The following is a 20,160-nucleotide window of genomic DNA, read 5'->3' as shown; positions in this document are numbered from 1 at the left end:
AAGCCGTGGACACTCCTCCCCTTTAGATGGAAATTGATCCATTTTATTCAAAATAGCTACGTCCCATAGTTCCTAAATTAAATTACCCTGCTGTTTCTAAACCACAAGGACATTATAAATATGAAAATAGTAGACAAAAAACAGGCTAGGCAACTGTAGCACCATTCATCCAAGCTGAATAGTTATTAATCACTATTATTATGCATTGCACCTTCACACTGTGAATCACACACATACTCACTATCTCATTTGGAGAGAGCTTAAATATTGAATATATACCTTGCAGGGTATAGATAACAGGTGAGCAGTAAGAACCTGACCTTCCTCTACGGCTATTTTTCAATGATAGCTCCTCATCGCTAATATTTCAGTTCATAAAGGCTCCATTGAGATGAAATTGTGATGTTTGGCATCATTTCACCCATGAAAGGGAATAAAATCATTATTAACAACAAAAATATATTTGGTATAAGTATACAAGATTTATTCTTTGTACAGTCTATAGAATACTATATTGCAGCTGTGCCAAAAACAGAATTTATGTTTACCTGATAAATTTCTTTCTCCAACGGTGTGTCCGGTCCACGGCGTCATCCTTACTTGTGGGATATTCTCTTCCCCAACAGGAAATGGCAAAGAGCCCAGCAAAGCTGGTCACATGATCCCTCCTAGGCTCCGCCTACCCCAGTCATTCGACCGACGTTAAGGAGGAATATTTGCATAGGAGAAACCATATGGTACCGTGGTGACTGTAGTTAAAGAAAATAAATTATCAGACCTGATTAAAAAACCAGGGCGGGCCGTGGACCGGACACACCGTTGGAGAAAGAAATTTATCAGGTAAACATAAATTCTGTTTTCTCCAACATAGGTGTGTCCGGTCCACGGCGTCATCCTTACTTGTGGGAACCAATACCAAAGCTTTAGGACACGGATGAAGGGAGGGAGCAAATCAGGTCACCTAAATGGAAGGCACCACGGCTTGCAAAACCTTTCTCCCAAAAATAGCCTCAGAAGAAGCAAAAGTATCAAACTTGTAAAATTTGGTAAAAGTGTGCAGTGAAGACCAAGTCGCTGCCCTACATATCTGATCAACAGAAGCCTCGTTCTTGAAGGCCCATGTGGAAGCCACAGCCCTAGTGGAATGAGCTGTGATTCTTTCGGGAGGCTGCCGTCCGGCAGTCTCGTAAGCCAATCTGATGATGCTTTTAATCCAAAAAGAGAGAGAGGTAGAAGTTGCTTTTTGACCTCTCCTTTTACCTGAATAAACAACAAACAAGGAAGATGTTTGTCTAAAATCCTTTGTAGCATCTAAATAGAATTTTAGAGCGCGAACAACATCCAAATTGTGCAACAAACGTTCCTTCTTTGAAACTGGTTTCGGACACAGAGAAGGTACGATAATCTCCTGGTTAATGTTTTTGTTAGAAACAACTTTTGGAAGAAAACCAGGTTTAGTACGTAAAACCACCTTATCTGCATGGAACACCAGATAAGGAGGAGAACACTGCAGAGCAGATAATTCTGAAACTCTTCTAGCAGAAGAAATTGCAACTAAAAACAAAACTTTCCAAGATAATAACTTAATATCAACGGAATGTAAGGGTTCAAACGGAACCCCCTGAAGAACTGAAAGAACTAAATTGAGACTCCAAGGAGGAGTCAAAGGTTTGTAAACAGGCTTGATTCTAACCAGAGCCTGAACAAAGGCTTGAACATCTGGCACAGCTGCCAGTTTTTTGTGAAGTAACACCGACAAGGCAGAAATCTGTCCCTTCAGGGAACTTGCCGATAATCCTTTTTCCAATCCTTCTTGAAGGAAGGATAGAATCCTAGGAATCTTAACCTTGTCCCAAGGGAATCCTTTAGATTCACACCAACAGATATATTTTTTCCAAATTTTGTGGTAAATCTTTCTAGTTACAGGCTTTCTGGCCTGAACAAGAGTATCGATAACAGAATCTGAGAAACCTCGCTTCGATAAAATCAAGCGTTCAATCTCCAAGCAGTCAGCTGGAGTGAAACCAGATTCGGATGTTCGAACGGACCCTGAACAAGAAGGTCTCGTCTCAAAGGTAGCTTCCAAGGTGGAGCCGATGACATATTCACCAGATCTGCATACCAAGTCCTGCGTGGCCACGCAGGAGCTATCAAGATCACCGACGCCCTCTCCTGATTGATCCTGGCTACCAGCCTGGGGATGAGAGGAAACGGCGGGAACACATAAGCTAGTTTGAAGGTCCAAGGTGCTACTAGTGCATCCACTAGAGCCGCCTTGGGATCCCTGGATCTGGACCCGTAGCAAGGAACTTTGAAGTTCTGACGAGAGGCCATCAGATCCATGTCTGGAATGCCCCAAAGCTGAGTGATTTGGGCAAAGATTTCCGGATGGAGTTCCCACTCCCCCGGATGCAATGTCTGACGACTCAGAAAATCCGCTTCCCAATTTTCCACTCCCGGGATGTGGATAGCAGACAGGTGGCAGGAGTGAGACTCCGCCCATAAAATAATCTTGGTCACTTCTTCCATCGCTAGGGAACTCCTTGTTCCCCCCTGATGGTTGATGTACGCAACAGTCGTCATGTTGTCTGATTGAAACCGTATGAACTTGGTCCTCGCTAGCTGAGGCCAAGCCTTGAGAGCATTGAATATCGCTCTCAGTTCTAGAATATTTATCGGTAGAAGAGATTCTTCCCGAGACCAAAGACCCTGAGCTTTCAGGGATCCCCAGACCGCGCCCCAGCCCATCAGACTGGCGTCGGTCGTGACAATGACCCACTCTGGTCTGCGGAATGTCATCCCTCGTGACAGGTTGTCCAGGGACAGCCACCAACGGAGTGAGTCTCTGGTCCTCCGATTTACTTGTATCTTTGGAGACAAGTCTGTATAGACCCCATTCCACTGACTGAGCATGCACAGTTGTAATGGTCTTAGATGAATGCGCGCAAAAGGAACTATGTCCATTGCCGCTACCATCAACCCGATCACTTCCATGCACTGAGCTACGGAAGGAAGAGGAACGGAATGAAGTATCCGACAAGAGTCCAGAAGTTTTGTTTTTCTGGCCTCTGTTAGAAAAATCCTCATTTCTGAGGAGTCTATAATTGTTCCCAAGAAGGGAACCCTTGTTGACGGGGATAGAGAACTCTTTTCCACGTTCACTTTCCAGCCGTGAGATCTGAGAAAGGCCAGGACGATGTCCGTGTGAGCCTTTGCTCGAGGGAGGGACGACGCTTGAATCAGAATGTCGTCCAGGTAAGGTACTACTGCAATGCCCCTTGGTCTTAGCACCGCTAGAAGGGACCCTAGTACCTTTGTGAAAATCCTTGGAGCAGTGGCTAATCCGAAAGGAAGCGCCACAAACTGGTAATGTTTGTCCAGGAATGCAAACCTTAGGAACCGATGATGTTCCTTGTGGATAGGAATATGTAGATACGCATCCTTTAAATCCACCGTGGTCATGAATTGACCTTCCTGGATGGAAGGAAGGATAGTTCGAATGGTTTCCATCTTGAACGATGGGACCTTGAGAAATTTGTTTAAGATCTTGAGATCTAAGATTGGTCTGAACGTTCCCTCTTTTTTGGGAACTATGAACAGATTGGAGTAGAACCCCATCCCTTGTTCTCTTAATGGAACAGGATGAATCACTCCCATTTTTAACAGGTCTTCTACACAATGTAAGAACGCCTGTCTTTTTATGTGGTCTGAAGACAACTGAGACCTGTGGAACCTCCCCCTTGGGGGAAGTCCCTTGAATTCCAGAAGATAACCCTGGGAGACTATTTCTAGCGCCCAAGGATCCAGAACATCTCTTGCCCAAGCCTGAGCGAAGAGAGAGAGTCTGCCCCCCACCAGATCCGGTCCCGGATCGGGGGCCAATATTTCATGCTGTCTTGGTAGCAGTGACAGGTTTCTTGGCCTGCTTTCCCTTGTTCCAGCCTTGCATTGGTCTCCAAGCTGGCTTGGCTTGAGAAGTATTACCCTCTTGCTTAGAGGACGTAGCACTTTGGGCTGGTCCGTTTTTACGAAAGGGACGAAAATTAGGTCTATTTTTTGCCTTGAAAGGCCGATCCTGAGGAAGGGCGTGGCCCTTACCCCCAGTGATATCAGAGATAATCTCTTTCAAGTCAGGGCCAAACAGCGTTTTCCCCTTGAAAGGAATGTTTAGTAGCTTGTTCTTGGAAGACGCATCAGCCGACCAAGATTTCAACCAAAGCGCTCTGCGCGCCACAATAGCAAACCCAGAATTCTTAGCCGCTAACCTAGCCAATTGCAAAGTGGCGTCTAGAGTGAAAGAATTAGCCAATTTGAGAGCATTGATTCTGTCCATAATCTCCTCATAAGGAGGAGAATCACTATCGAGCACCTTTATCAGTTCATCAAACCAGAAATATGCAGCTGTAGTGACAGGGACAATGCATGAAATGGGTTGTAGAAGGTAACCCTGCTGAACAAACATCTTTTTAAGCAAACCTTCTAATTTTTTATCCATAGGATCTTTGAAAGCACAACTATCCTCTATGGGTATAGTGGTGCGTTTGTTTAAAGTAGAAACCGCTCCCTCGACCTTGGGGACTGACTGCCATAAGTCCTTTCTGGGGTCGACCATAGGAAACAATTTTTTAAATATGGGGGGAGGGACGAAAGGAATACCGGGCCTTTCCCATTCTTTATTAACAATGTCCGCCACCCGCTTGGGTATAGGAAAAGCTTCTGGGAGCCCCGGCACCTCTAGGAACTTGTCCATTTTACATAGTTTCTCTGGGATGACCAACTTTTCACAATCATCCAGAGTGGATAATACCTCCTTAAGCAAAATGCGGAGATGTTCCAACTTAAATTTAAATGTAATCACATCAGATTCAGCCTGATGAGAAATGTTCCCTGAATCAGTAATTTCTCCCTCAGACAAAACCTCCCTGGCCCCCTCAGATTGGGTTAGGGGCCCTCCAGAGATATTAATATCAGCGTCGTCATGCTCTTCAGTAACTAAAACAGAGCAGCCACGCTTACGCTGACAAGGGTTCATTTTGGCTAAAATGTTTTTGACAGAATTATCCATTACAGCCGTTAATTGTTGCATAGTAAGGAGTATTGGCGCGCTAGATGTACTAGGGGCCTCCTGAGTGGGCAAGACTCGTGTAGACGAAGGAGGGAATGATGCAGTACCATGCTTACTCCCCTCACTTGAGGAATCATCTTGGGCATCATTGTCATTATCACATAAATCACATTTATTTAAATGAATAGGAATTCTGGCTTCCCCACATTCAGAACACAGTCTATCTGGTAGTTCAGACATGTTAAACAGGCATAAACTTGATAAGAAAGTACAAAAAACGTTTTAAAATAAAACCGTTACTGTCACTTTAAATTTTAAACTGAACACACTTTATTACTGCAATTGCGAAAAAACATGAAGGAATTGTTCAAAATTCACCAAATTTTCACCACAGTGTCTTAAAGCCTTAAAAATATTGCACACCAAATTTGGAAGCTTTAACCCTTAAAATAACGGAACCGGAGCCGTTTTAAGCTTTAACCCCTTTACAGTCCCTGGTATCTGCTTTGCTGAGACCCAACCAAACCCAAAGGGGAATACGATACCAAATGACGCCTTCAGAAAGTCTTTTCTAAGTATCAGAGCTCCTCTCACATGCGACTGCATGCCATGCCTCTCAAAAACAAGTGCGCCACACCGGCGCGAAAATGAGACTCTGCTTATGCTTTGGGAAAGCCCCTAAGAAATAAGGTGTCTAATACAGTGCCTGCCGATATTATTATATCAAAATACCCAGATAAAATGATTCCTCAAGGCTAAATATGTGTTAAAAATGAATCGATTTAGCCCAGAAAAGTCTACAGTCTAAATAAGCCCTTGTGAAGCCCTTATTTACGATCGTAATAAACATGGCTTACCGGATCCCATAGGGAAAATGACAGCTTCCAGCATTACATCGTCTTGTTAGAATGTGTCATACCTCAAGCAGCAAGAGACTGCACACTGTTCCCCCAACTGAAGTTAATTGCTCTCAACAGTCCTGTGTGGAACAGCCATGGATTTTAGTTACGGTTGCTAAAATCATTTTCCTCATACAAACAGAACTCTTCATCTCTTTTCTGTTTCTGAGTAAATAGTACATACCAGCACTATTTCAAAATAACAAACTCTTGATTGAATAATAAAAAACTACAGTTAAACACTAAAAAACTCTAAGCCATCTCCGTGGAGATGTTGCCTGTACAACGGCAAAGAGAATGACTGGGGTAGGCGGAGCCTAGGAGGGATCATGTGACCAGCTTTGCTGGGCTCTTTGCCATTTCCTGTTGGGGAAGAGAATATCCCACAAGTAAGGATGACGCCGTGGACCGGACACACCTATGTTGGAGAAAAGGTAGATCAGGATCTATGAGTAGATCTCTCAACAGTATTTTCAGTGTTATAATAGATTCTGGGCAAGGATACTTTCAATGTCTCTGCTATATTTTAATGCTGCCTAGAGTAGCATTGGGAAGGAGTGGCATTTTTAATCTTACCTAGAATCCTTTGCTCCAATAGAAACACTTACCTAAGGTTTGCTTTGGAAAAATGTGCAGATGTACTACACAATTATATTTTGTATACCACTATACTCACAGTAAAAGGTTTTTTTTAACTCATCTTTTCACTCATCACAGTTTATTTACTGGTTTGGATGCCCTTTGACCAGCTTCTGAATGCAGCAAGAAGGAATCTATCATGTGATGATGAGGTCTAAGAAGACCCAAACAGCTGCCTGCAATGTGATGTATTTTTCTGAACTTGTCTTATCCCTGCTATGTGTAAATATAGCATAAATAGGATAAAGGTAATTTACATGAGTAAATCCTGTTTAAGAGTTTGTTACAACCTTCACTACACACAAAAGCAGAGCCGACTGACAAAGTTCAGGGACTAGTAGAACCTAGCTCACTAATGTACAGGCACAATTGTGAGTTTGACAGAGGCTTAATACAGAATTGTCTATATTCTTAGTCTGTTTTGATTTTCTTGATGAAAGTCTCTTCCTTTGTTTCCGTTTGGTTTCTTCTCCTTTTCTGGTCTTGCAGAGACACTGACTGTCCATTATTACTCACAGTCTGAAAAGAAAGATCACCCTCAGCAAGATCCTGGTTGCTGACTTTCAGTTGAGCATCCGCCTCACATGGATGTAAATCCTTACTGTCTGCAGCGCATTCTTGAACCTATAATCAATAACAAAATTCTTTAAAAGGTTGCTCCAGCAACAACAAAGGCACAATAAAGGACTGCAATACTAGTGATATTACACTAAAATACAGTTTAAATAATTATAAATTATTTATTAGGCTGTCATTTACTGCATCATTTAGTCCTGAATAGGAGATGCTACAACAATAACATTGCTACAATTAGGATAAAGAGACCATGGGTTTTACAATATGGGTTTTGCTACAATTAGGATAAAGAGACCATTGGTTTCACAATACTATTTTTTAGGAACTGCTATACAATGGTTGCTTTGAATGTTAGTACAATCACAGTCTCTAAGCATTTCATTCACTCTCATTGGAGAAAAAAAAACACTGTAACACTGGACCAAACACTCTGCAGCACAACAGACTCAGACTGTGCAGTTGGACGTAGGTAACTACTTACGGATGGGTTCTCCCCAAGCTGTATTCGTAACCAGATATTAATACGCTGGTCCCAGTCACCTGGAGCTTCTACTTCCCATAAACGATCTCGTTCATCAGGATGATTATTCAAGAATTTGATACACACTGAAACCAAAGATACGACAAATGTGGCTCTAAAGAGTGAGGCACAAAAGTACTGATAGCTCAAGAAAAGGCAATGTGATTTGGTGAAGCCCTAGTATTGTGGACTCCATTAAGAGGCAATCACACACAGCTCTGTATTGACTACTACTTACATATATTCTTTGGAGGTTTCCTATCCAAAGACAAAAGTACTCTTGGTTTGTGTTCAGTCTTAAACACTGATTCTAGCTTTTATACAGCTGTTATGTTCTCTAGATTAGTTTTCCAATAGAAAGTTACTGTATTCTAACACTCGCTCTACAAGTTTCCTGCATAACATTGCTACACACATAGCAGTCATGAAACTTGCATGCTCCTAAGCCTATCTCAGTGTGCCGTCAATTAAATGTTTGGGTAATTACCTTAAAAGCCTATAAAATGAACCCATAAAATGTTTACACATAAAGTCCATATGTTTATTGCATGCAGTTGTAATGGTATAAATTTCAAATTAATTTGTAACAAAATCTAAAATTTTACATTAGAAGAGTCCAATAAAACAACTTACTTCCTAATATGTTTTTTTTTCTCCGTAATAAAAATAGTACCTTAACAGTTACTTTCATATTTATTGCATCCAGAAATCCATTTATTCTATAGAAAGCTAGAATAAAATTAAGAAATATGTAAAATGCAATAGCATAAACACTTGATACCTGGTTTATTATAAAAACATCAGAGATATAATTAAATCAACTAGTAAATTAATCATTTTACGCTAAAGCTTCTTACAATTATGGTATTACATTAACGGACAGATTGCTTCATAAAGAGTACCTAAAATACTTTCCATTCATAAATGCCCAATTGGATTTCAAAATATTGATTTACAATTCTGTATATTTGAGATATTTAAAACGTTTTTACAGCAGACAAATAGTATATGTAAGTATCTCGTGAATAATTTAGAGATCTCCTGTATTCACATAAGGTTTTCTTACCTTGATACATTGCAGAAGATATGGGGTAGCTGATACCTAAGGCAGCGTCACTTCGAAAACTCTGGCAGTAATCTTCCAACATTTGTGTTCCCAAACCGTGTCGTCTATGTGTCTTCCTGACAAACATGGTGTCAAGGACAGTAAGCTGGTAGCACTGGCTATTGGTCCTGTTACACAAGTTGCCTGAAATTTTAGCAAAAACATTTCTTTGAACATAGCTATCCAATCTTCATTTCTATTTCTAACATCTATGGTAGCTAAGAAAAATCAGTATCACTTTTCCAGTTCAGTGTTCTACATTCCACAGGTGTCACTCCATATACACTCTTTAATGTCAATTTTTGTACACTTAAAGGGATATTAAACACTAAATAAATGCTAGAAAGAATGATGCATTCAAAGAAAATATTAGTCTGCGAATAACATGTAGATGTATTTTTTAGTTTCATCAGCTGTTTAAATATTGATAAAATAAGTGTAAAGTTTTAGTGTCTATAAAACAATGGGAGTTGCCATGTTGTAACCTAGGTTACCTTCTCTGCTGTGGTCAATTAGGGACAGTTATAAATAGGTCACTAGAGTATGCAGCCAATAGCTGTGTGTAATATAACAGTGTTCTGAACCATTTCTAACAAGAACTGAAAAACTCACAATTTCAGAATGGAATTACAGTAAAAGGGGACAAAATAAAGAAAGAAAGTGTATTGCAGATTGTGTATATATATATATATATATATATATATATATATATATATATATATATATATATATATATATATATATATCCAAAAGAGGTAGAAGCACTCCTGGTAACCATGATGAGGTTGACAGCCTGGGTCGCCCTAGGTGCAAAAGATATACAACGTCCATAGAATAGGAAGGCACTCACAGGGCCCCTTAAAAAACACACAACCATCGAGAATTGGCTTTCGCAGGGCAAGATCGCTTTGTGATCAATTAATACAAAAACGGATCCAAGAAAGTGCTACATGAGTGCAATATGGCTAAAAACCAAACCCGGATGCTTTCACCGTTTAGGCTGTACCACCTGTGGGGGTTTGACCACAGGGAATAAATTTAGCAATCCATATTCTAACAGGAAATTCCACACTAAACACAGGGTAACATGTACTACCAAATACATAGTTTATCTTGTCCACTGTGTGTGTGGCATGTTTTATGTTGGCAAGACGGTGGACGACCTCAGAACCAGAATGGCCAAACACTGGTCTGCCATCAGGTCAGCTATAGAAAAAGGTACATCTGACCAACCTGTGGCCAGGCACTTCGCAGAAGCAGTACACAGAGTGTCCGACTTGAAATATATTATAATAGACCATATTCCTCCATTGCCTAGATGCGGGGATAGAGCCAGGATGCTGTTACAAAGGGAGTCCAGATGAATCTACAACTTAGGGGCCATGGCCCCTCGATGATTAAATGTACATCTGGACTGGCACTGTTGCCTATAAGTTTATATAAATTAGACCAAAATTATACTGAGGAATTGTTCGCTTTTGACTACACCGTTTTCTAGCAGCTAATGTCTTACCTATTACATTTGAGTGCCATGAAATGTTTCTGTTATTCTGTAACCCTATATGTAGCCTAGTTGTCTAACATGTTTTCCATATGCAGCTCAATGCTAAGTTGATATGATTTCTGTGAGTTTTCTATACTATGCTGTATATTAGATTTCCCAGTAGACTAAAATAGCGTATTGTGGGCCTTATAAGCACTAAGTTATAGTTTCAGTTTATGCCCTTAACGGCTATTACAGGGCAGTTCAAGCTAATGTCTTGCGCATGTCCTTTATTTTCTGCAGCCTCCAAGGCTATTATGTACTGCCTATATCTTACTTGTAATATAAATGTATATAGCAATGATCGCTATTGTTGAGATGTACTGTGCTCTTATATGTTTCACATCTATTGTTTTTAAGATGCACCGATGCTCCTGGTGTGGCGTCTGTTTACCATAACGACGGAGATCATAAAGCAGGGGTCACGTGACGCAAGTAACTTCTGGGATGCCAACAGGAACGCCGTAATGGTGGAGGGTACTTCTGTAAAAGGGTGAGTTAACTATTGTGTTACTTGTTTTGAAAACGGAGGAAACCCCAAAACGTCAACATAATAAATGGATTATTGTATTTAAAACCCTGTGAGTGCCTTCCTATTCTATATATTTATTAATTATGTTGAAATAAGCACTCACTGGAATTCACATACACACACACATACACATACCATTTATCATTTTATATTACTATCTCATAAAATTCTTGAAAACTGTAAGTATACTGTAATGTAAATAGTAAATCACACCTTCTCTTCTTTCACAATCAATTAAAACTAGAGATGGGCTAAAATAAAGGGAAAGCATCCAAGTCTGTATGTTTACCATTGGTAACTGCCTAGTGATTTTTATTTGTTATTTATTTTTTTTATAATTCTAGATATTCGTGATTTGGGAAGGTACATGAATGAGAATTGTGAAATGAAAGTGTTACAATAATTTGTTTATTATGTAGGATACAGAAAATATCACAACAAATCTTTCCGTTTCTTCTACATATAGTATTATAGTAGTTTTCTACAACATATTATAAAATTAATTGGCCTCCTAAAAAAAAAAACTCACATACAACTTGCGTGAATAACTTACAGAAAAAACACTGAAAACAATATTTCTCCAACATAGGTGTGTCCGGTCCACGGCGTCATCCTTACTTGTGGGATATTCTCCTCCCCAACAGGAAATGGCAAAGAGCCCAGCAAAGCTGGTCACATGATCCCTCCTAGGCTCCGCCTACCCCAGTCATTCTCTTTGCCGTTGTACAGGCAACATCTCCACGGAGATGGCTTAGAGTTTTTTAGTGTTTAACTGTAGTTTTTATTATTCAATCAAGAGTTTGTTATTTTGAAATAGTGCTGGGATGTACTATTTACTCAGAAACAGAAAAGAGATGAAGATTTCTGTTTGTATGAGGGAAATGATTTTAGCAACCGTAACTAAAATCCATGGCTGTTCCACACAGGACTGTTGAGAGCAATTAACTTCAGTTGGGGGAACAGTATGCAGTCTCTTGCTGCTTGAGGTATGACACATTCTAACAAGACGATGTAATGCTGGAAGCTGTCATTTTCCCTATGGGATCCGGTAAGCCATGTTTATTACGATCATAAATAAGGGCTTCACAAGGGCTTATTAAGACTGTAGACTTTTTCTGGGCTAAATCGATTCATTATTAAAACATATTTAGCCTTGAGGAATCATTTTATCTGGGTATTTTGATATAATAATATCGGCAGGCACTGTATTAGACACCTTATTCCTTAGGGGCTTTCCCAAAGCATAAGCAGAGCCTCATTTTCGCGCCGGTGTGGCGCACTTGTTTTTGAGAGGCATGGCATGCAGTCGCATGTGAGAGGAGCTCTGACACTTAGAAAAGACTTTCTGAAGGCGTCATTTGGTATCGTATTCCCCTTTGGGCTTGGTTGGGTCTCAGCAAAGCAGATACCAGGGACTGTAAAGGGGTTAAAGTTTAAAACGGCTCCGGTTCCGTTATCTTAAGGGTTAAAGCTTCCAAATTTGGGGTGCAATACTTTTAAGGCTTTAAGACACTGTGGTGAAAATTTGGTGAATTTTGTACAATTCCTTCATGTTTTTTCGCAATTGCAGTAATAAAGTGTGTTCAGTTTAAAATTTAAAGTGACAGTAACGGTTTTATTTTAAAACGTTTTTTGTACTTTGTTTTCAAGTTTATGCCTGTTTAACATGTCTGAACTACCAGATAGACTGTGTTCTGAATGTGGGGAAGCCAGAATTCCTATTCATTTAAATAAATGTGATTTATGTGATAATGACAATGATGCCCAAGATGATTCCTCAAGTGAGGGGAGTAAGCATGGTACTGCATCATTCCCTCCTTCGTCTACACGAGTCTTGCCCACTCAGGAGGCCCCTAGTACATCTAGCGCGCCAATACTCCTTCATATGCAACAATTAACGGCTGTAATGGATAATTCTGTCAAAAACATTTTAGCCCAAATGAACACTTGTCAGCGTAAGCGCGGCTGCTCTGTTTTAGATACTGAAGAGCATGGCAACGCTGATACTAATATCTCTGAAGGGCCCCTAACCCAGTCTGATGGGGCCAGGGAAGTTTTGTCTGAGGGAGAAATTACTGATTCAGGGAACATTTCTCAACAGGCTGAACCTGATGTGATTGCATTTAAATTTAAGTTGGAACATCTCCGCATTCTGCTTAAGGAGGTATTATCCACTCTGGATGATTGTGACAAGTTGGTCATCCCAGAGAAACTATGTAAAATGGACAAGTTCCTAGAGGTGCCGGGGCTCCCAGAAGCTTTTCCTATACCCAAGCGGGTGGCGGACATTGTTAATAAAGAATGGGAAAGGCCCGGTATTCCTTTCGTCCCTCCCCCCATATTTAAAAAATTGTTTCCTATGGTCGACCCCAGAAAGGACTTATGGCAGACAGTCCCCAAGGTCGAGGGAGCGGTTTCCACTTTAAACAAACGCACCACTATACCCATAGAGGATAGTTGTGCTTTCAAAGATCCTATGGATAAAAAATTAGAAGGTTTGCTTAAAAAGATGTTTGTTCAGCAGGGTTACCTTCTACAACCAATTTCATGCATTGTCCCTGTCGCTACAGCCGCATGTTTCTGGTTCGATGAGCTGATAAAGGCGGTCGATAGTGATTCTCCTCCTTATGAGGAGATTATGGACAGAATCAATGCTCTCAAATTGGCTAATTCTTTCACCCTAGACGCCACTTTGCAATTGGCTAGGTTAGCGGCTAAGAATTCTGGGTTTGCTATTGTGGCGCGCAGAGCGCTTTGGTTGAAATCTTGGTCGGCTGATGCGTCTTCCAAGAACAAGCTTCTTAACATTCCTTTCAAGGGGAAAACGCTGTTTGGCCCTGACTTGAAAGAGATTATCTCTGATATCACTGGGGGTAAGGGCCACGCCCTTCCTCAGGATCGGCCTTTCAAGGCAAAAAATAAACCTAATTTTCGTCCCTTTCGTAGAAACGGACCAGCCCAAAGTGCTACGTCCTCTAAGCAAGAGGGTAATACTTCTCAAGCCAAGCCAGCTTGGAGACCAATGCAAGGCTGGAACAAGGGAAAGCAGGCCAAGAAACCTGCCACTGCTACCAAGACAGCATGAAATGTTGGCCCCCGATCCGGGACCGGATCTGGTGGGGGGCAGACTCTCTCTCTTCGCTCAGGCTTGGGCAAGAGATGTTCTGGATCCTTGGGCGCTAGAAATAGTCTCCCAAGGTTATCTTCTGGAATTCAAGGGACTTCCCCCAAGGGGGAGGTTCCACAGGTCTCAGTTGTCTTCAGACCACATAAAAAGACAGGCATTCTTACATTGTGTAGAAGACCTGTTAAAACTGGGAGTGATTCATCCTATTCCATTAAGAGAACAAGGGATGGGGTTCTACTCCAATCTGTTCATAGTTCCCAAAAAAGAGGGAACGTTCAGACCAATCTTAGATCTCAAGATCTTAAACAAGTTTCTCAAGGTTCCATCGTTCAAGATGGAAACCATTCGAACTATTCTTCCTTCCATCCAGGAAGGTCAATTCATGACCACGGTGGATTTACAGGATGCGTATCTACATATTCATATCCAAGGATTTTCACAAAGGTACTAGGGTCCCTTCTAGCTGTGCTAAGACCAAGGGGCATTGCTGTAGTACCTTACTTGGACGACATTCTGATTCAAGCGTCGTCCCTTCCTCAAGCAAAGGCTCACACGGACATTGTCCTGGCCTTTCTCAGATCTCACGGATGGAAAGTGAACGTGGAAAAGAGTTCTCTATCTCCATCAACAAGGGTTCCTTTCTTGGGAACAATAATAGACTCCTTAGAAATGAGGATATTTCTGACAGAGGCCAGAAAAACAAAGCTTCTAGACTCTTGTCGGATACTTCATTCCGTTCCTCTTCCTTCCATAGCTCAGTGCATGGAAGTGATCGGGTTGATGGTAGCGGCAATGGACATAGTTCCTTTTGCGCGCATTCATCTAAGACCATTACAACTGTGCATGCTCAGTCAGTGGAATGGGGATTATACAGACTTGTCTCCGAAGATTCAAGTAAATCAGAGGACCAGAGACTCACTCCGTTGGTGGCTGTCCCTGGACAACCTGTCACAAGGGATGACATTCCGCAGACCAGAGTGGGTCATTGTCACGACCGACGCCAGTCTGATGGGCTGGGGCGCGGTCTGGGGATCCCTGAAAGCTCAGGGTCTTTGGTCTCGGGAAGAATCTCTTCTACCGATAAATATTCTGGAACTGAGAGCGATATTCAATGCTCTCAAGGCTTGGCCTCAGCTAGCGAGGGCCAAGTTCAGACGGTTTCAATCAGACAACATGACAACTGTTGCGTACATCAACCATCAGGGGGGAACAAGGAGTTCCCTAGCGATGGAAGAAGTGACCAAAATCATTCTATGGGCGGAGTCTCACTCCTGCCACCTGTCCGCTATCCACATCCCAGGAGTGGAAAATTGGGAAGCGGATTTTCTGAGTCGTCAGACATTGCATCCGGGGGAGTGGGAACTCCATCCGGAAATCTTTGCCCAAGTCACTCAGCTGTGGGGCATTCCAGATATGGATCTGATGGCCTCTCGTCAGAACTTCAAAGTTCCTTGCTACGGGTCCAGATCCAGGGATCCCAAGGCGGCTCTGGTGGATGCACTAGTAGCACCTTGGACCTTCAAACTAGCTTATGTGTTCCCGCCGTTTCCTCTCATCCCCAGGCTGGTAGCCAGGATCAATCAGGAGAGGGCGTCGGTGATCTTGATAGCTCCTGCGTGGCCACGCAGGACTTGGTATGCAGATCTGGTGAATATGTCATCGGCTCCACCTTGGAAGCTACCTTTGAGGCGAGACCTTCTTGTTCAGGGTCCGTTCGAACATCCGAACCTGGTTTCACTCCAGCTGACTGCTTGGAGATTGAACGCTTGATCTTATCGAAGCGAGGGTTCTCAGATTCTGTTATCGATACTCTTGTTCAGGCCAGAAAGCCTGTAACTAGAAAGATTTACCACAAAATTTGGAAAAAATATATCTGTTGGTGTGAATCTAAAGGATTCCCTTGGGACAAGGTTAAGATTCCTAAGATTCTATCCTTCCTTCAAGAAGGATTGGAAAAAGGATTATCTGCAAGTTCCCTGAAGGGACAGATTTCTGCCTTGTCTGTGTTACTTCACAAAAAGCTGGCAGCTGTGCCAGATGTTCAAGCCTTTGTTCAGGCTCTGGTTAGAATTAAGCCTGTTTACAAACCTTTGACTCTTCCTTGGAGTCTCAATTTAGTTCTTTCAGTTCTTCAGGGGGTTCCGTTTGAACCCTTACATTCCGTTGATATTAAGTTATTATCTTGGAAAGTTTTGTTTTTAGTTGCAATTTCTTCTGCTAGAAGAGTTTCAGAATTATCTGCTCTGCAGTGTTCTCCTCCTTATCTGGTGTTCCATGCAGATAAGGTGGTTTTACGTACTAAACCTGGGTTTCTTCCTAAAGTTGTTTCTAACAAAAACATTAACCAGGAGATTATCGTACCTTCTCTGTGTCCGAAACCAGTTTCAAAGAAGGAACGTTTGTTGCACAATTTGGATGTTGTTCGCGCTCTAAAATTCTATTTAGATGCTACTAAGGATTTTAGACAAACATCTTCCTTGTTTGTTGTTTATTCCGGTAAAAGGAGAGGTCAAAAAGCAACTTCTACCTCTCTCTCCTTTTGGATTAAAAGCATCATCAGATTGGCTTACGAGACTGCCGGACGGCAGCCTCCCGAAAGAATCACAGCTCATTCCACTAGGGCTGTGGCTTCCACATGGGCCTTCAAGAACGAGGCTTCTGTTGATCAGATATGTAGGGCAGCGACTTGGTCTTCACTGCACACTTTTACTAAATTTTACAAGTTTGATACTTTTGCTTCTTCTGAGGCTATTTTTGGGAGAAAGGTTTTACAAACCGTGGTGCCTTCCATTTAGGTGACCTGATTTGCTCCCTCCCTTCATCCGTGTCCTAAAGCTTTGGTATTGGTTCCCACAAGTAAGGATGACGCCGTGGACCGGACACACCTATGTTGGAGAAAACAGAATTTATGTTTACCTGATAAATTACTTTCTCCAACGGTGTGTCCGGTCCACGGCCCGCCCTGGTTTTTTAATCAGGTCTGATATTTTATTTTCTTTAACTACAGTCACCACGGTATCATATGGTTTCTCCTATGCAAATATTCCTCCTTAACGTCGGTCGAATGACTGGGGTAGGCGGAGCCTAGGAGGGATCATGTGACCAGCTTTGCTGGGCTCTTTGCCATTTCCTGTTGGGGAGGAGAATATCCCACAAGTAAGGATGACGCCGTGGACCGGACACACCGTTGGAGAAAGTAATTTATCAGGTAAACATAAATTCTGTTTTTAATTAAATGGATGCAGAAGCGCTTCAAGACAGGAATGTGAAATGGTTTAGCAATGGAAGGGTTGATTATAAATTGCTGAATAAAATAATAGCAGTATAAACAAAATGCACAGTCTGGAAGCACCATGGATGTTTTTGCAGGTGATATTTTGATACTCTGTTTTAACAATTGTGGATTCTTTCCGGAAGCATCAGATTTTCAATCTGAAAAAAGGGTTAATGATAGACCCATTTTATTCTTTATGTTTTCTAAATATTTTTAGCCATCTAAATATGAGAGTTATATAATGCCAAGACAAATAGTTAAAAGGTGGATGAGCACAGGCTTGTGGGTTGCGTTTTGTGAACAAATCAGCAGACTGAGAATATTGTCAAAACACACGGCTGCTGTCATCTAAGCCTGATCAGACAGTCAACAGGAGGTAATTATTCCTGATGCTTTAATGCTGCTCTGGGAAGGCCAGGAAAGACCTCCCTGCCAAAAATGACCTTGTTTGTGAAAAACACTGACACCACTCAGCAAGAATGCAGCGCTAAAACAATGTCCTGTGAGCCGACACTGTGCTGCTGTACCAGCGTAAACACATTATTAGTATTTGAGAATAGGGGCCTCTTGTCCATTACTATGCTTTTTGGCCAGAGATTGTATTAGTGGTTAGTGTTTTGTTTTTCTTCTACACTTTAATCAAAATATAGATGTTCTCTTCCACAGTATAAATAAGTTAAGCTTTTCTGCCATATGTCATAATATTCCAACTCATATTCATATTTCAATCAAAAAAGAAAAAAAAAAGAAATAGGTTTATTGTTATTCGGTTTCTACATTTAAAATATTCAACAAGTGCTGTAAATTGACTACATAATAATGGTCCTCTTCTAGTGCATTACAGTTTGCTCTATGAAAGCTCTGCATTCAACTTGGATAAGGTTTGATTTGTTGTTTTTATAGTATTTCAATCAAGTAGAAGCACCAGCATGTGAATTAGTTAGGCTTTCCTAATTACACATATGATCTAAGAGGACATTTGTTTTTATTTTTTTTACAATTTAAACATCAGATGTGATTAATTAAAAGACAAAGGGCTAGATTACAAATCACTCGAATAATAACACCACCAGAAGTAAAAGATTTTGCGTGCGGGTTAGCAAACGTATTAAAAGTTGAAAGTAAAACTTTAGCGCACAAGCAAAACCCATTGCACACTTACTTTTTCTCCCCATAAACTTCACTAAAAAGCTCAGAAGAAAAATCCTAACACTTATTGCTCACACACTAACCCAACAGTAGTTACATACATATACACATACATTTTTTTTTTACTTTAACATTATTATATATATATATATATATATATATATATATATATATATAGATAGATAGATAGATAGATAGATAGATAGATAGATAGATAGATAGATATAGATTTAAAAATAAAAATAACTATTTTTCAAAACTATACATTTTTATAAAAACACTACCAGATGGGCTATATAAATGGATCATCTACAAAACATTTATGCAAAGCAAATTCTAGTGTACAATGTCCCTTTAAAAACTGAAAAATAGATTTACTCAAATATTCTAATATATCAATATAAATATATATTTTACAGCAACTATAAAGTAATATTTTTTCAATATTTTATATTTACATAACATGCCTTAAGATAACTAATTCTTCATGTACGCTAACCTGACACTGACTTACACCTACAGCATGCAACCCGAAATCTTTTAATTCTTAAATATATAAATATATATATATATATATATATATATATATATATATATATATCTAGAAGAGTGTGAGACAAAACAAGCGCCCAGAGGCACACTTCGTGTAGTACGTTTAGATAAATAACTTATACTTTAACAGTTGGAAAAAATCCGCTCTCACCTGATTCAACCTCAGCTTATGAGGTATGTAATAAGCGCTTCTGTTTATATACTCAGGTCTCGTATCGCCCTCCTATAGGTCCTCAGGTCTCCAGTTCCTCCTTGGAGTCTGCAGAGTGTTCCTGGATCTCTGCAGCCTATATCTAGAAGGGGACTTGCATTCAATCTTGGACGATCACATGAAGAGGACCTCCTTGTTGCCGAAGACTGCCCCCCGCCGGAAGACTGCTCTGCACCTCCGGGAAGAAGATAGAATGTGACCCTGCGATAGAGGAAGATGGATCCGCCTGGATGAAGACTTTGCTCCGTCTGGGCTGGGTGGCGTGCAGTAACCAAACGTACTACACGAAGTGTGCCTCTGGGCGCTTGTTTTGTCTCACACTCTTCTAGATCACTAAGAGGAACCTTGCCCTGCGGGGGATCTTTCTTCTTCTCTCAGACGAGCAGCCTACTCCTCCACAGCACACAGGAACTAGCATTGTGGATATTAATGAACAATATACATCCATAGACTTGCCATACTTGACTGAATGAGACTGTTTGATGCTTAACTAGCAAGGGTCCTGCATATACATATATTTTCCAGTAGTGGATGGGAAGATATATTAAGACCAACAGCACACTCATAAACTTCTAGCGCTGATCTTTTTTATTTCTATCATATATATATATATATATATATATATATATATATATATATATATATATATATTTATTTATCATAATTTATGCTTACCTGATCAATTGATTTATTTTATGGTGGTAGGAGTCCATGATCCATTACGCAAGGGAATTACTCTTTTCTACCACTAGGAGGAGGCAAAGATTCCCAAACCCCAAGAGCCCCATAAAACCCCTCCTACCTCACACATACCTCAGTCTAATGTATAGCCAAGCAAGTGAGGTAAGAAAAAGGAATAAGAGCCAAAAAAAGGAGCAGGGAAAAAAGATGTGCAGACAAAAATATAACCCCAAGAAAACAATATAAATTATGTTTTCTTTCATACAGGTGATACATGTCCACAATCC

General features: G+C 40.7%; 1 protein-coding gene across 2 annotated transcripts in view; it reads right to left on the bottom strand.

Annotated features, from left to right (window-relative positions):
• Nucleotides 1–6,352: 6,352 nt before the first annotated feature.
• The window catches only part of LOC128663334 (protein FAM169B), a 165,340-nt gene continuing 151,532 nt past the window's right edge, over nt 6,353–20,160 (bottom strand). For both annotated transcript variants that reach the window (XM_053717617.1, XM_053717618.1), the window contains exons 6-8: nt 8,766–8,948; nt 7,661–7,785; nt 6,353–7,227 (exon numbers count right to left, since the gene is read on the bottom strand). In XM_053717617.1, the coding sequence (XP_053573592.1) occupies nt 7,015–7,227; nt 7,661–7,785; nt 8,766–8,948 (521 nt within the window). In that variant the 3' untranslated portion in view covers nt 6,353–7,014. The remainder of the gene's footprint in view (nt 7,228–7,660; nt 7,786–8,765; nt 8,949–20,160) is intronic.

This window comes from Bombina bombina, chromosome 6 (genome assembly GCF_027579735.1).
Source record: "Bombina bombina isolate aBomBom1 chromosome 6, aBomBom1.pri, whole genome shotgun sequence".
Taxonomy (NCBI): Eukaryota; Metazoa; Chordata; class Amphibia; order Anura; family Bombinatoridae; genus Bombina; species Bombina bombina.
This window is presented reverse-complemented; position numbering and strand designations above follow the sequence as displayed.